The 17,008-nt window shown below is 43.5% G+C and overlaps 2 protein-coding genes across 5 annotated transcripts; one reads left to right on the forward strand and one right to left on the reverse strand.

The window, feature by feature from the left end:
• Window positions 1–272: 272 nt before the first annotated feature.
• On the reverse strand, window positions 273–6,428 carry LOC144053289 (ankyrin repeat and SOCS box protein 13-like). Its single transcript, XM_077567591.1, has 6 exons — window positions 4,928–6,428; window positions 3,862–4,061; window positions 2,703–2,853; window positions 2,307–2,441; window positions 1,252–1,443; window positions 273–1,131 (listed from the first exon to the last, which is right to left on the reverse strand). Exons 1-6 carry the CDS (start codon window positions 5,001–5,003, stop codon window positions 983–985), a joined length of 903 nt encoding a protein of 300 aa, XP_077423717.1. The 5' UTR covers window positions 5,004–6,428; the 3' UTR covers window positions 273–982.
• On the forward strand, window positions 5,427–16,819 carry tasor2 (transcription activation suppressor family member 2). Of its 4 annotated transcripts, none has more exons than XM_077567587.1 (17): window positions 5,427–5,559; window positions 7,125–7,273; window positions 7,367–7,462; window positions 7,538–7,610; window positions 9,303–9,394; window positions 9,468–9,605; window positions 9,685–9,788; window positions 9,901–9,917; window positions 9,998–11,698; window positions 11,778–12,477; window positions 12,562–12,976; window positions 13,079–15,022; window positions 15,106–15,225; window positions 15,343–15,496; window positions 15,587–15,692; window positions 15,773–15,954; window positions 16,287–16,819. In XM_077567587.1, the coding sequence occupies exons 1-17, from the start codon at window positions 5,442–5,444 to the stop codon at window positions 16,367–16,369; spliced, it is 6,192 nt and encodes a 2,063-aa protein (XP_077423713.1). In that variant the 5' UTR covers window positions 5,427–5,441; the 3' UTR covers window positions 16,370–16,819. The 4 variants fall into 4 exon arrangements, with proteins under 4 accessions (XP_077423713.1, XP_077423714.1, XP_077423715.1 ...); XM_077567588.1 differs by lacking the exon at window positions 5,427–5,559 and adding an exon at window positions 6,372–6,563; XM_077567589.1 differs by lacking the exon at window positions 5,427–5,559 and adding an exon at window positions 6,760–6,901.
• The last annotated feature ends 189 nt before the right edge of the window (window positions 16,820–17,008 follow it).

Consider the following 17,008-nt stretch of genomic DNA (forward strand, 5'->3'; position numbering starts at 1 on the left):
ATATATATATACATTTATTTTTTTTACATTTATTGAACATAGCTGAATATTTAGCAAATTTCAAGGGGAGACTGCGTCATGAGATGACATCATGAGTGCATCTCTCCGCCACAAGACACTCAGCTGAGTGTTAACAGGTTAATTACTTTTGTTTTCTTTCTTTTTTAACAGTACTTAATTAGCAATTGAACACAATTTCGAGATGGCGTTCTGTTGATCTTGGTTCCATTTTTGTAGTTTAACCCAAACAGAAGGAACGATCTCCAAAACGATCAGGTAGCAATAGCTTTATTTATAAACTCATCACATAGAGGTAGAACATTTTGTGTTATTTACAAATGTACATTATTACAGCAATATACAGTTAAATGCCCCACCATTGCTAGTTCCGCTATGTTTCAGATTTTTTTCCCCATCTGCCTTATTTTAATTTGGGTGTAATTCCAATGTCGGCCCCTAGATGGCGGCACTCTATTGTTTGACACTATACATTTGAAAGCGTGAAAACGGGAAGCATTTCAAACTCAGCCTAGTTCTTGGTAAAGAAGCAAAAATCCAATGTCATCCTGGTTTTTACGCCAACAGAAAGCAAGGGCAGTAGGTTCATTTTATAATGTACACTTTTAGGCAAGCTTTTTGATGTAATATTGTGAAATGTTTAGTTTGTTACTTTGGAAAAATAATGATTTATTGACTGTAAACACAGCAGGATCAGGCAGGATATTTTGTGTGTTTAAAGACCTTTCAAAAAAAATGCAAGTCTTCTTGGGAGTATTTCTATATCGCAGATTTCACTTGGAACATTAGTCCCGTGATCGTGTTACTGCAGACAGCATATTTTCATCCATTGTCTAAAGTGTTTGTTTGTGTGGTGGGTGAGTTTGAGACATCTCAGACTTGATGAAAAAGAAATGAATATGTCACTGCTGATCATGTAAAGGCTTGCGTTAATTTATCAGACACGAGCCACCAAAAACGCTCGTCAGATGTCGAAGACGGGAGGCGGCGCGTACGACAGAAACGCCACCATGCGCTTGGGCAAATCCAGCCGGGAGAAAACGTGCAGCGCCTTCGCACCCAGGATCCTCCTCAGGGCCACCCGTGCCATCTGCTGGAGGCTCAGCGGCGTGTCTGCGGGACAAAAACGCAACAGCTACACACTAATCGCTCCAACAGTGGGAATGCTAATTGTTAGCATTCGCAATTAGCCTTGATTACGAAAACGAAATGCTTACGGAAGTTCGTACGTACCCTCGTAGAAGCGGAAGCATAGATGCGCCGGCGATCCGAGCGGCGCGTAATGGATGGCCTTCTTGTCGGCGTTGTCTCGGGCGTGCAGGTCAGCGCCAAACTCCACCAGGAGCTCAATCAGGTCCACGTGGCGCGTCTTGGCGGCGTGGTGAAGCGCCGTCTCGTGTAGCTTGGCCGCGTTTACGTTCGCACCTTCACACCACGGACAGCAAAGAAACGTCAGCCGCGCTCTGACAACTAACAACTATCAAATGCAGGACCAAAATATTTGACAAAAAAATATCACAAACTTGGAACCAAAATTAGGCCCCCAAAAAAAGAGAAAAATCGGACAAAAACTTACAAATAAACTGACTAATTTGACTCCAATTGAGCGAAAAAAATATCAGACCCCAACAAACCTACAAAAAACAAACAAAAATTTGTAACTGGCCTAGTCTAAAACAAAAGAACAAAAAGCAAATTGACAAAAAAAAAATACATAAATGTGCCTCCCAAAAATCTATCAAAAAGAACAAACAAAAAGCATACATGACAAAATTCCCTGACAAATCTTGGACAAAAATATGACCAAAAATGGACATAAACATGACAACAAAATAAATAAAGGCTGATCATTAAATTTTGCATCTAACAAAACTAACTAAAAAACTGACACGGTTAACAAAAATTGAGGGGGGGGGGAATCAGCCTACCAAAAATGAGCAAAAAGTACACAAAAACTAAGAAATTACAAAACTTAAAACATTTTTAAAAGAAAAACTGAAAATAAATATTAATCTGACCAAAATAACTTTAAAAAAAAAAATACAAAAATTAAACAAAATCATATTTAAAAAATAAAAAAACTGAAAAAATACTGGGTTACTGTGCCTAAATTGCTGCATTTTTGTTTTCACGCTCACTCGCAAATTCTCCAAATTTAGTTTTTCAACACACATTAAAAAAAAATAGTAATAAATCAAGCAAGCGGCGGCTCACTGGACAACTGTTAAATTTGTCCAGGAAGCCCAGCAGAGCATGAATTTATTTTTTCTTCTTCCTGGTGGACTGACCGGCGTTGAGGAGCAGTTTAGCGCAGTGGTAGTGTTTGCTGGCGCAGGCTACGTGCAGCGGCGTCCCGTAGTGCCAGTTGTGCGCCTCCATGGAGGCGCCGTGCTGGATCAGCAGCTCCATGCAATCCAAATTGCCTGTCCATTTGAAAAAAACATTGAAAATGGATCAAAGCAAGTCATGATGCGTTGGATGTGTGCCTCTAAAAAGGGGCGTGGCCTAGTGAGTGACATCAAATTGATGAGTTAGCTCCTGTGCCTTTAAGAATCGGGGCCTGCCTGGTGCTGTGGCGTCCTGACATCAATTAGTCGGCGTGTGAGCATCTGCCTACAGCAGCTGCTTGCGAATGTCGCCATTTTGTATTTTGGGGTCTTGTCAGGCGGGCGGGTGGGTCTCACCTCGCAGGCAGGCCTCGTGGAGCGGCGAGAAGGTGAAAAGCGGCGGATTGACGGCGGCGCCGTACTCCAGCAGCAGCTTGACGCACTCCGGGCTGCCGGCCGCGCAGGCGTCGCACAGCGGCGTGCTGCCGTCGATGTTGCGAGCGTCCACCTGGGGGAGAAAGCGCGACCGTTCAGTTAGTTTGAATTTGGTTGTGACAGAAGGTTTGTTAGTTTTGATTGTTTTCAAAATGCGTCACTGGCTTTCATTAGTTTAGTCTTCTGTTTACAACTCGGACATCTTGTGTTACACTTTTCCCTCCGTTTGTATTTCAAGGAATTTCATATTTTATCAGCTGAAAAAAAATAATTAAATATGGTGAGATGTTGGTGAAGAGGTGCTCGAGTTTTTTTTTTCACGGCTGATCGTTCAGATACTGTACAAGATTTAACAGCTTGGCTGCAGTATAAGGTTATTACCAGTAGAGGGCACTAACAGTATTGCGATGGTCATAGTGACCTGACGTGCCTTCAAAAAGATAACTGATGTTTAATGTTCATTTATCCATTTCATCATTTAGATTTATTCCACACTGTTCTATGCACATTAAACTCTATTATTCTGTATAAAATTTCAATCCAAACTTCTTTGACAATAATATGCTGTATGCGCCTCCACTAGTGTAAACATGGCATACTGTGAAATATAGTATTGGTGAAGTGTGAGTTAAACAGCAAAATGTATCTGTTTTTATCCATCTCACTCAGGTGGCGGCCATTTTGCCACATGCCGTTGACTGAAAACAGTTGCCGGACTCAGTAAATGGCCAATCACGGGCCACAGCTCATTTAACCTCCCAACCCCGACTTTGGTCATGTGACGTTTATCTGACCAACAGCCCTGACCAACTGGCTGTGATGTCATTTTCAGTCGACGGCAAGTGGCAAAATGGCCGCCGCTTCTAAGATGGAAAAAACAGGTGGATTTTGCTGCTTTATTCATTATGTACAAAAGCAATATTGGTCCAAATCCTGTGCTAAGACTATGGGGCGTCCTATTGTCAAGAAAATGTTTGACTTGCCTTTCCCTTTACATGATTTCCCATGCAGACGGTTATTGTTTTCCGTACGATGTCACCGGCCGGAGCTAAAGTGTACATTTGCAGCTGAGCGTTCGGACCTGCGCCCCGGCGGCGAGCAGCAGCGCGACACAGCCCGCGTGTCCCTGGATGCAGGCCTCGTGCAAAGGCGTGATGGAGTCGATGGCCACGGCGTTGACGGCCGCCCCGTCCCGGATCAGCTGCTGCAGCCGCGCCGCTCGACCTTGCGCCGCCGCCTCGTGCACCGCCGACCGCTCCGTCCAGAACCCCAGACCGTGAGCTGCGAACCACCACCACATCTCAGCTGGTACAATGCAAGTCTGGTAGCCTGCTTTTTTTACATTTACAGCGATCGGAGAAGTATGCATTTGACTGTTTTTTGTTTTGTTTTTTTTAAATAGTAGTTGTAGGCTGTAGCATGGATTAAGTAACAATAAGAAACACCTTTTGCAAGACAAACTTTTACAAGAACTTTAACTTGTAACTTTAGACAGTCAGACTGCATTTGTTTGCGAGAGTAACTATGTAGTTAACTCATTAAACTTATTTTTGGTGTAAAAGTATGACTTTTTAAAGGAATTTTAAAACATAATTTATAGTTATTTCAGTGACGTTGTGATTTTTCTTCTACGACATGATTCTCAAATTACAGTTTGATCCTCATGTTATATTATTTTCATAATCAAGTTTATATATATATATATATATATATATATATATATATATAAAGAAATATGTACCGTATACTAGATTCGGGAGATTGTATCTCTGCACTCACAGCAAGTTATAGTTTCAGTTTTATTTTATTGAATGGACATCAGACAAATATATTATCACATGTTCACAGCAGCCAGCCATAATGCTGCAACATTAATTGATCATACATATAAGATATGTTAAGCGTTGTAACACGAATAATAACAAAATCAGCTACAGACAGTTGAGCATGCGCCTCCTTAATGCTAAAGAGCTTAAACATGAGCCTCACACACGAACTGTATTCCACTTGTTACCTTCATTCAACCTTAGTTCGTCACAATTGGATGGCAAACTGCCTTTTGAAATGTGCATTTCCTGAGTGTACACAAAGCGGTGGTAAACGAACAAGCTCCAACTTGCGAGCAGAGAAAGTGCTAAGCTCCTTACCGATGTCCCCGTACAAGGACGGTCTGTTCCGCGTTATCTCCATGTCGTCATCTTCGGCCATCCACCGCAAAAACATTCAGCGGAGGATGGACACCATCGCCACCCCGAAAAGGTGTCGAGTGGCCGGCCAACGTTGCTGCAAAACACGCCGTGTGTTGTGTGTGCGCGCTGCTGTCAACTATTACAGTGCGTCAGTCAAACCAAAAGAGCGAGCGGGCCAAAGCAAAGGACTCTGGGAAATGTAGTCGACTCGTATACAACGTGACGTCAAACTAGGCTACGAGAGTACGGGGTGTCCTCGGATGATACGAAAAAAAAAGCTGTTGAAAATGTTGTTTTGAGTTTACATTGCATCTACTTTTGTATTTAATCATAATTTATTTTATGTGGCTTTTATATCCTTTGTAACCGCTTGGCCGTTGAGAATTTCTATCGCCATTGTTCAGCAAATATAAATCCTTGTTTAAATAAAGTTGAGAAAAAACTTGAAGGTGGGGGCGGGATTCTTTTGATTATGACGACATACCTGCATATTTTTTATTTTATTTTTTGCACCCACTCACACAAACACGCACACATACAAACATGGTCTCCCAAGCGGGGAAGCGAACTCACGCCAACCTGCATCGTAGGCAAGTGAAAGGGAAACTTGCCTTCTTATGTTGACCAATATTCGTTTTGCTCAGTGTTTGTCAGATTTTGACAGTTTGTTTCATTATGTCTATTTAAGAAAAAGAAAAATAATAATTTTGCCAGCATTATTTTTGAGACATTCTAATCAGATTTCTGTAAATGTTGCGAGTTTCCCCTTTAATCTCTTGTCATTTTGTCCAAGTATTGTCGGATTAATTTTTTTGCCAAATACAGATACGGCACCAGAGTCTTCTTGCTAATTAGACTAACGCGGCAGTAACACAATAGTAAATGCATAATAATAATATACAATATTTTTGTGTTAAGTGCACCGTCAGCCTCAATTGTAAAAGACGCGGTAAATAGTTAACGGGAAAAGTTATAAGAAATGAATAAATAGGAACAATGAAATAAAAGCAATATGCACGATAAAACCACAGCTAGACCATAAATATAAAAATATCAGTTAACTGAACATGTATGTGTATATTTTTATCCCAAACCTGGCTCGTATTTGTCAGTGAATGCTTTTAAATGTTTTACTGTTTAATTATATATGTGACACACAAAAGTTGCCTTGTGAATGAAATGCGCAACATTAACAAAGCTGCTTGGCGGATTTTCATCTATTTCTGTCGTTTAATGTGTCATGCAGCTCCACTCACCTTGCTCAAAACATAAGTTAGACACAAAAAGTTTACACTTATGGTAACGTACGTGAATTAAACATTCTGTTATATATATATATATATATATATATAAAAAAAAAGGAACATACTGATGTATAATGCGCGACATTTGGACGGGAAGTGTCGAAAGTGTGCATGAACGGCTGCAAAGTTGAGTGGAACCGCTCGGGTGAGTTTTTGAGCAACTCACGCCACACGACGCTCGACTTTTCCTTTGACATGTTTCAAAATGGATGCGGCTGCTGGCAACCCGTTTGCTTTCGTTTCTTTGCCCTCGTCTCGTCTCGCCAGGGGTCTCGCGGTGCTTTCCGTCGGTACAGAATTTGTTTTCACTCGCGTCGGATTGACGAGCAAAAGTAGAATTAATCAAAGTCTTTTCTGTTGAGTTAGTTTTTTTTATGTGCTACGTGGCCGGATCCTTACTTCCTGGTTAGGAAATCTGTCGACCAAAAATGTGGTGTGTTTTTTCCGTCTCCCTCATAGGCGGGGAGGAAGCGAAAGTATGTTTGTGTGGTCCGGAGTAGATTTATTGTGACTTATTTTAGGGAGGGTCATGTTTCAAACAAGACATATTTGTCTTCGAGCAAGGACACGAGGACAACGTCACAATTGACAAGTACCGAAATGGAAAGTGGAACCGATTCCGCTTCGAGTTGAGTACATTTAACTTTCACTTTCGCCTTTGTAAATAAACGTGAATCAAATTGGTGTACCCCTTCCCTTAAAACAGAAGCTACTTGATTACTTTATCCGGTATTAATTGCCATAAACGTTCGAACAGTGAGACAAAACCGCCACATAAGTTGTTGTGCAATTTGCCATGCTCGCCACTTCTTCCTCCCAAACGCTGTCTTGTCTTTCCCCTTCACATTCAGGTGTTTTACTACCAGTGACGGAATATTCGGAGGCTTTTAAACAGAAAATCTTGGCTCCGCTTCAAAGTGCGTACTTGTACGAAGAGTCCAAGCTGTCTTTCAGATACAAATCTGCTTCCTTCTTTAAAAATCCAGCCTTGCAGCAAAAGGTGAAAGCCATTTGAGTGACTAAAGTCCTGGGATGTTTTCACCATGTCCCGCCCGGGTTAAAAAAGTAAATTCATCTTTGTATCCAATTTAAGTACGCTGCCTTTCGAGCCAAGAGAAAACAAGCAGGATATTCGGAAGATGACCTGGAGGAAACTTATGGCTTTTTGCTCTTTAATGACATCAATAAGGTACAAATATCCGTCCAATCAATTTCCTTGCTCATGTTAATATTATTTTTTATTTTTGTCTCGTCTTTTTCACAGGCCCATGCGCTTGGGCAAACTGGAGTACTCACCGGGGCGAGCTCCTGCTCCACTTTGGGAGACCCCTTGAAGGGTAAAGAAAACAAAAAACTGGTTTTACACAGTACGGCACATTTCAAGCATGGTGGACTTGTGATTAGCTCATCAGCACCGTACTTGAGAGGTCTCGGGTTTAAATCCCAGTTCTGGCGCAACTGATCAGGGAGCAGAGGTGGTAACAACTTGCACAAGTCTTCAAACGAGAGGCCAAGTGCACTTGCTTCAAGTTGACGTTTACTGTAAAAGTGACAAAACAAAAGTGAATTGAAACATTCTAATTAAAAAACAAAATAATGAACAAACTCATTTTGCCAGACGAAAGTCCGCTTGCTAACATACAGTATAATGGAAGTTGAAGTTTTTTTGTTTTAATATCTTAAAATGGTTTACCTTCTATTGCGTTCTAACCAAAGGTACAATCCTGGTGGGTGAATGCGCTTTGTAGATACTTGTTGTGGAAACTGAACCCAAGTTGTCATGACTACCGTTTTTGTACTTCTGGTAGAAATTGCTTCTTCTTTGTCTTTGTTTTGTTGGGGTTTTTTTTAAAGAAGAAGAAGGTAGTCATGGCAACTTGGTTTCGGTTTCCACAACAAGGATCTACAAAGTGAATTCATTCACCAAGATTATGCTTTTTGTCTACAATGCAATGTGGAATTCTGGTTAAGGTAAGCCATTTTAAGATAAAAAGTGGAATGTAGTTATTAAGCAGACATTTTGTCATCCTCGTGTGAAGTCGTAAGCAGAGCGCGCTCTGCTCAGATTCATTTCTGAATGCAGCTCGTACTTATTAAAAAAATTTTTTTTTTAAAGTTACATTTATTAAGTGTAACAAGTGTTTACAGGGGTGGGAACTGTGTGGTGGTGGTGGTGGGGGGGGTGTTATGTTTTAATGGATGCATACATCCCCCCAAAAAGTCAACCTGTGCACTGAAATTTACCAATAGCGGAGGATCAATGGATCAATATAGCCAGGGTGTGAATGATGAAGCACAATACAGCGGAGGTTCACCGTAAATCACAATTCAAGCAGTCAAAGTCCAGCGTTGTGCTATCAGTTGTCGGGCTAAAAGCGTCACGTTTCACTACCACTATAAACATTGCACAAGTTCCTACGAGGAAATGCATTAAAAAAAAAAAAAAAAAAACCTCAACATTGCCGTACATTTCTTGAATATTTACCAGGCTTACAAAAAAGTAACTTTCTCAAATGTCAGTCAATTGCGTTGCATTAGGAAAGAAAGTCACTCAACCGGTTTACGGGTGTTGGCTTGCCATATGCTTTTCTGTACCGCATGTCAACAGCTTCACGTTGGGTTACTTCACACTTAAGGTACATTTTCTTACTAGTATTTTCTAAATTTGAGTTTAAAAAAAAATTGCAATAATTGACTTCGAGATTCATAATGGGATTAATCGGTATCGAATCGTGACCTATGAATTGTGATACAGATCGAATCGCAAGCTGCTTGGCAATTCACACCCTTAGTTATCAGTATGTCTTCAAAAGTAAAATCACAACTTAAACAAGTAAATTATAGATTTCTACAGTAAATATTTACTTTTCCAAAATTAAAAAATACATGAAATCTTCATTTCACTTGATTAGTTTATTTAACAGGGACAACGCAATCAGACATAGACACGACTGTAAGCAAACTTGCAGCTGATGTTTAGCAAATGCTCATTTACAAGCCCGCTGATGTATTTCCATGTTGTCTTTCAGGCGTTTACGTCTCAATGTTCTCCGACTGTTTGGGCCCAGAGCGCTGGCGGGACGGACAATCGGGATTCATCGCCATAATCAAGCTGACGACGGTACTGAGAAATTGGGAGATGACACGTCAATTGACATGCAAATGAATTGCGCAAGCCGCTCTCCATTTCGCAGGGCAGAGTCAAACGGGTTTCTGAGAACCACACCAAGGATCTCGGTGCGCCCACTGTGGGCTTTGACTGCCATGTGTCGCGGCACTTGGCCTCTGTGACGACCCAAACCGGCTACTCTGTCGCGTTCGAGAGGACTCAAGTAATGGTGGCACTTTCGAGATGGGCACAATGAACACGCAGTACAAATGGATCCCATCGCTTGTGCTTCCTTTCCGCAGTGTTACATATACGAGCTGCTTGATGATGGAATTCATGAAACGGCACCGTCGCCCAGCCTCACTTGCCCGTTTGCTGTCGTGGCTTTTTCCTTTAAAAAACGAAGGTGATTTAACACGAATAACGTACTGTACAATGGAACCTCCGACTTGCAATGACAACATACAAACTGCCGTCTGATTCGAGGAAGATCTAAACATTTGGTTTTGCTTTTTCAGAGCGTTGGCGATGAAGGGTACGTAAATGCAGATACAAAAGAATCCGTCTCTCTCGCATGGAAGTTGAACCAAGTTTCATTTTCTTGTATTATCACAGAGCCCAAACCTTGTGGCTTCATCTCATATGAATTTCTCCGAATTCTGCCGGTTGTACGTTTAGCAAAAAGCGAAGTCAAGAAAACAGACGTGGATCCGAACAAAGGACCGTGTAATGTGGCAAACGACATGCAGGCTCATATGGTGCTGCTAAATCCTGGATCGGCATCAAGTTCTTCTATGGAACCCGCTGTCCATGACACCAAGGGCATGCTGTCATCTTCTAAGGTGGTACTAGCCGATCCACCGCAAACAGGATCAAAAGATCAGCCGATTGGTGAAAAGACACCTGCAAAGTTGGAGGCGAGTACGAACCAAGCAAAAACTGAAGCGACAGTTGCACCAATGAATTTGCATGTGCTGAACAAAAAGGATTTTGTCAGAGTGGAAACTCTAGAGACTCCTGACCTTCCAGCAGAACTCGTCGTGAGCTACGCCTCTGAGCAAAGTCTGACAGAGAAAAGTGCAGTCAGTCCTGCAAAGTTGGAGACAAAAGCTGGAGCAACAGCTGCAACAAATGATTTGCAGGTTCTGAACAAAACTGATGATCCAGACGTGAAAAGCCTCCAGACTCCTGATGTTCCGGCAGAGCTGATAGTGAGCTTCACCGCTGAGCAAAGTCTAACGGAGAAGAGTCCAATCGGTCCTGTCCCCACAGAGAAGACTTTGTCCGACAAACGCGAGAGGGTTTCGGATTGTCCACAGGTTGCGACTCTCACAAAAAAGAAACAAAGAAAACGACTCCGGAAACATTCCAAAAGTAAAAATGAAGCGTCTTTTGAGAGTCCAAAGTTACAAAAACTCCAAAAATCTTCAGAAGGAGATCGGCTCAGTCGGGCTGAGCAAAAAAAAGCAGCCTCCAATATAGATTTGGAGAAGCTCAGAAGGTGCCTCATGAAAGGGCGTAAAGTTCGAACTATTACAATTGAATCAGTCAAAGCAAAGGAGACCAATCCAGAAAACCGCACAGTACATAACACCATTGTGATTGACTGTGAAGCTCCTCTGAGAGACAAATTTCAGCGTTGGAACTTAAAGCCAGTCATAAGCGAATGTGGAAGAGTCTTAGTTCCTCACGGCTCACGATATACCGCTCATCTACGCAAGTCTAAGCCGGCAGATGTTGAACAGTTCGCAACTCCTGAGGCGTGTGGACCGGAGCAGCGGCCCAGCGCGGCTCCAGAACGGCCAACCTTTGAGACCATAATCGAATCCCAGACAGGAAGTCCGGAGCAGAGCACTGTCCAAGCGTCAGAGGATGCTGAAGATCCGGTTCAAACAGAGGGTGTGAATGAACACGGAGGTCCCAGAGAGGATGAAGCGACCTGCATCCTCCCAAGGACGACGACGACGACGACAAAACATCAACTTGATTTCAATGAAAATCCTCAAGATGGAAGTGCTGAGACGGAGCCTTGTTTGAAGAAAAACAGAGTTGACGGCGCCGCCGCCGCGAGTGCGGATGACACCGCGGTGGACCTTCAGGAACACTCAACGATGCCGTCCGTCAACACGGAAGACATTCTCAACAGGTTCGAGCAAAAGCGAGTCGAAGACACTCGTATAAGGAAACGCATGTTGGAGACACAAGGCCAGAAAGCGGAAATCTTATGCAGGCCGCCCTCCATTTACCCAAAATGGAATCGAATTAAAACACTCAGGAAGCATCTGGACATCTCCCGGGAACACTTTAAAAAGACATGTAAGTCAGATGATTGTTTTTTTTATCGCGGTACCCGCGTATTTTGATTGTGATTTTCACTTTCAATTTGTCTTGACAGGGTGGATGCACTTTGAACGGCCATCTGGCGCCAGTCAACCCGTCAAAGACCGAGCTCGGGATTATTCTACCCAGAAGAAACCGTCGACCTCGAACCCATCAACGGATGGTTTGAATTTACTTGCCGACTTGGCGCTGGGGGCCACTAATGAGCAAGTCCCCTCACAATCAAACCGAGCAGTCGCGAGGCAGCCTCCGTCAGGTTTGAGGACGAGCGACCAGCCCGAAAATGTCACTGTTGCCGGTGATGTGTCGGTTCGTCAAACTCTGCTAGGAGAGCCGAGACCGGCACCTTCACCGAACCCTCTCGTGGAAGGCGTTGAGTTGGTTCGTTTGTTGTGTAAAGAACATTCTTACGCGTTACCCCAGTCTGCCTCGATGGCCTTTGGTTTACCGGGCACGCCCTTCCAGGTGTCCCCCTTAAGCGGTTCTACTGGATTGCTTCATCGGCAAGATGCGAAGTGCGGTGTTGAAAAACCGCAGGCCTCGGATGATTCGGAAGACTCGCATGAAAACAAGAATTGTCTGCCTTCGGACCCCTCAAGGAAATGGATGAATGCGTTTAAACGCCACCGCAACTTTGTTTGCAAAGATGGCTCGATCCAAGTGACACGGCAATGGAAGGAAAAGTACGATTTTGCTCGAGACAGCAGGATTTCAAGCGATCCGAAGGACAGAACCATCCTCCGGGCTTTGCACGGGTACGTACAAAGCCGAGACAAATGAGAAGTGTCGTCTTAACTGGTTGATTTCGGTGCACGTGTCTCGTTCTTCTCTTTCTACAGCCCGTGGGATTTCTCTATCGGAGACACCAGTGAAGACATGCAGCTCGTTGTCCACATGTGGATTGCCTTCTTCTATAGCCGCTCAACGGCGCGGTTTATTGACTGGGGCCCAGACCCGCATTCAGATGAGGGTACTTCTTCCAAAGCAGACGTTACAACCCAGGCTCAGTCTGAGCTCAAGATGGATCCGTTTGCTCTTCCGCCGGGTGTGGAAGATTCTTCGGAACTTTCCGTTTCAAACACTTCAGACCTTAGCAGGTCTTCCTCTTTGCATCGAGAATCTGATGTTCTGGACTTATCTCTTGGGAACTGTAAGAGGTTAAAGGTTCTCCTTTCAGATGCCCAAGTCAACAGTAGAAAAGGGTCCGACTCACCAAGTTCACAAACAGGACTAAAAGAGCAACCAACGTTTCAGGTTGGTTCTGATGTTACTTTAACATCAAAGACAAACTTTTTGCGGTTTCAGTTCAACAATTGTCTTACGCTGTTGTTGTTGTTCTTCTTCTTCTTCTTTCAGAGTTGCCAAACGACGATTCTCTCTACAGAGACTCTGAATAAAGCACATCGCACATCGCACACGCTTGCAAACTCTCTAAAAGAGGATGTAACTCGTGCGCAAGGAGAAACGGCGATGGTCTCCGTTGAGACGGAGAATCTCCACACTGTTGGCTTGGACCGTGTGTCACATAAATCCAACATAGACAAGAAAGATTTAAGAGCCAGTTCTAAAAACGCAAATGCTACAGAGCTGATCAGCTTGCTGGAACGTGGAAGAGGCTCGTCTGTCACCGGAAAAAAGAAGCTTTGCAAAGACGCGGTGCTTCAAATAGAGGACAAAGAATCAAATACATTTTGCAACTTCAATGTCTTGGCAAGGGAACAACCTGAAGCGGACAAGATTGACAACCTTCAATTCACAAAGGATTCTTGTAATAGAAATAGCAATCGGCTTGTAAAAGGATCTGACGAGAAGGTTGTGCACATTTCGACTGCAGGAAATCGTAGCGCTTTGAGCGATGCGCCGTTATCGAGCGTCCCCCACTGTGGAGATGCAGAAATCGGTCATCAAGAATTTTTAGACAATCAGATAACCCCAGCCAACGTTGAAATGCAGTCGGCAATACGGCGTCGGAATGACACGATGACAGATCACACCACGTCGGGACACCCTGGTGACTCGGTGTCAAAAGTATTTCGTTCTGATAACGACTCAACATCTGGAAATATCTCTCCGCTGAACTGCAAGATGGCAAAATTTGATTTGCAAGAAACGTACAGTTTTGGGACACAAAGACCAAACAAATCAAATACTGGTAGAGACGAGAAGGCGGCTGTCGTAACTCCTGTACACAAACAACCTCATTTCATTCAGCGTGAAACTGTCAAACATTTGGGATCTGATTTCAAATTAGTTGAAGAGGGACAAGAGAGCGGTTTGAGAAGTCCTATAAGGAGTTTTTTTGCAAAAAGTATTCAACCCACAGACACCCACAGTCAGATTGAAGAGATTGTCCATAACTGCACAAGTTCCAGTAATCTAAAAAAGAACTCAGAAATGTCGATGTGCAGAGTATCGGTGCTAAAGGTTGGTGAGACCAACCGGCCTGATATTGGCGGAGGTACCGACGGGACCGCGTCCATCAAAGTGCATGAAAATCCTTCTACCGCAGCTCAAAACCATCCACAAAATCATTTCATCCCGTGTGAAACTGTTAAGTCTAATGTGGAATTAACTGAGGAAGAACAAGGTGAGCCAGGGGTTCGAATTCCCTCCAGGGGCATTTGTGGAGAAAACATTACACCCACCGCAGGCCACCAGAGTCCAACGGAAAGTACGGTTCGAAACCCGACTGAAACCGAGAGTCCCCAAAATGTTGTAGGACAGTCCACAGCATGCAGGGTCTCAGTGCTCACAATTGGTGAAGCTCGCCGGCCTAATGCGGCGGCAAATACTCAAGACCCCAAAACTGTTGGAGATGAGACGCTTTCTGCCGTTGATCAAAACCATCAGCCATGCAGAGACTCGGGGCTCAAGCCTGAGATGGCAGCCGACGACGGGTCGTCTCCCAGATCCGAGGATCATAAACTGAAGGGAGTATCGGTTCCTCGTCGTCCAAATGATCTCTCTTTAGATGGTTCTCACCCGAGTACTCAACAGGTGAAAGACACAAAGTCGAGTCCAACAGAGAAATGTAGTCAGACCGCGACAACCAACATGACGCGTGCGCTTGGACAACCCTCGAACCCGAGTGGCACGCAGGACAAGAATGCAAAGCCAACCCAGACGGCGTCTAACTCGCAAAGCCTACAAGTTGATCCTTCGGATCGTTTAGTTGTTATCATGCCGTTGAAAAGCAAGCCGGATGAGAATCGACCAAATTCCAGGATGAAATCATGGAAAACCAAATACAGATTCTACATATTAATAACATCAGAAGATTCCTTCTTTGCGGAAACAAAGGTAACGCAAATGCAAATCATTTCCAGCGATTTGAAAATGAACAGTGGAAAAATGGACGGAACTTTCTTTTCAACTTTTCATAGGCATGTTTAGAGGCAGCGGGTCACACAGCGGTACAGCCCAGCCAGTTCTTCCTCGGCGAAGAGTGTTCGCCTTTGCTCGTCATCGTCAGGAATGAGGACATCTCCGCGCACCTTTCTGAGGTAACCAGTCAACGTGTGATTTTTACTAGTTTCCTCTTCGGTGTCGGCACGTACTGGTACTGAATGCCGAGTCTTGACTACTTTTGCCACGTCTGGGCTTTGGTCTCGCCATCTCAGGTTCCAAATCTACTGGAGCTGAAAAAGTCGCCGGACGTGCTGTTTGCCGGCATTGACGAACCGCACGATCTTGTCAATCTCACCCATCAAGAACTCTTTCTCAGCGGCGGCTTTGTGATGTTTGATAGGCCGTCGCTGGAATCCCTCAGCCTGGGTAGATTTTGCAAATTGACATTTTCCTGACTTTGTCGTCGTGCCAAAATGCACACCTATGATTTCCTTTTCTTTTTTGCTGACTGTTAAGACAAGGTGAAAAGGTTCTTGGAAGTCCTGCAAGAGCTCAACGAAACGGGAAAGTGGAAGTGGTTGTTACACTACAGAGACAGTCGGCGATTCAAGGAGAACGCAAGGTAGGGCGGGTCCGTGACAAGGTTCCGAGCACAAACTTGACTCATTGACTCGAAGGCTCGAACCTTCCTCCCACGTCCAGGTTCAGCACAGAAGCAGAAGAGAAGAAGCATTTCTTAAGCTGGTCCCAAGAGACGGAACTCTGCACAGTTTTGCCATACCACGAATGTGACACCAAGTCCAGGGATCATCCCGACTATCTTGCTTGTCTGGTGCACTTGCAGGTCCAGAATATTGCATCCCGCTTTCCTGTGTTTGTAACTGGTGAGCTATCATGTCAATGTATAGACTTTTTCTTTTTTGGGGGTCAACGATCGACAAATCAGAAAACAAAACAGAAATTGATTGACTACCACTGAGCTCAACTGAAAGCAAGACAAAAACGGAATCGGAACCATTACCATCTGTAATGACAAACCGATATCTGTAGATGGCGGCGTTGGGTTGAGATTGTTCTTGACCGAAAGGGGTGGGGGGGACCTAAACTCTTTGGGGACTCTCTAGTGGTGCAACCCCACACCAGTTTCAATTCCAGCTCAGTGGCAGTAAATCCAAAGTATCTTAGAACGCCAAGCAAAAATGTTTTGTTCTTCCAGATACACGGACCGATGACGAATTTGAGAAGAATGGAATTCTGACAACAAGCGTCGACTCTTTCCTGATGCGTATTTCTACGTGACGCATGTCCTGCCTGGCCAACTCAAGTCTTTCGTGTGCACTCGCACTTGGCAACTCAATGCAAACAATAAACCTCATGACTTAATTCACTGAAAACAAACTACCTTTAGCCGAGCAAAATGTTTCTACACAGTACGAAACGTTGCTGCTTTGTTGCGCTTGTATTTTTGTATTTATGTATTTGTAAGATGATGAGTTGTGTGATGAATAATACCAAAGTGCCATTGTGTATGATTTTTAATTAGGGATTTTATATTTAATGGTTTGTAAAAGATTTCGGTTTATGTGTAGTTCTAATTTAAAATGCATTCATCTATATTTTAACTAATTTTAGTGAAATGATGGAATAAAAAAAAAAATATCTATGCTGGATTCATAAGCAGCAGAAATGTTTGGCATCTTTGGCAAGTGTGCAAGACAGTAAAATACAGTACAAAAAAATAAGGTGCAACTCTGACACACTTTTTGTGTGTGTGTGTGTGTGTGTGTTTGGATGGACCAGGATTATGATTGAAGTGGAAGTAAAAGTCCATTTTTTTATGTGCCCCCACTAGTCTGAACATGATATTCGGATTAATATTCTACATGTGGATTAACAAGAAAATTTATATTCTTGTCAGCCACCAAAGAAGGCGGATAA

Source organism: Vanacampus margaritifer, chromosome 6 (assembly GCF_051991255.1).
Source record: "Vanacampus margaritifer isolate UIUO_Vmar chromosome 6, RoL_Vmar_1.0, whole genome shotgun sequence".
Classification (NCBI taxonomy): Eukaryota; Metazoa; Chordata; class Actinopteri; order Syngnathiformes; family Syngnathidae; genus Vanacampus; species Vanacampus margaritifer.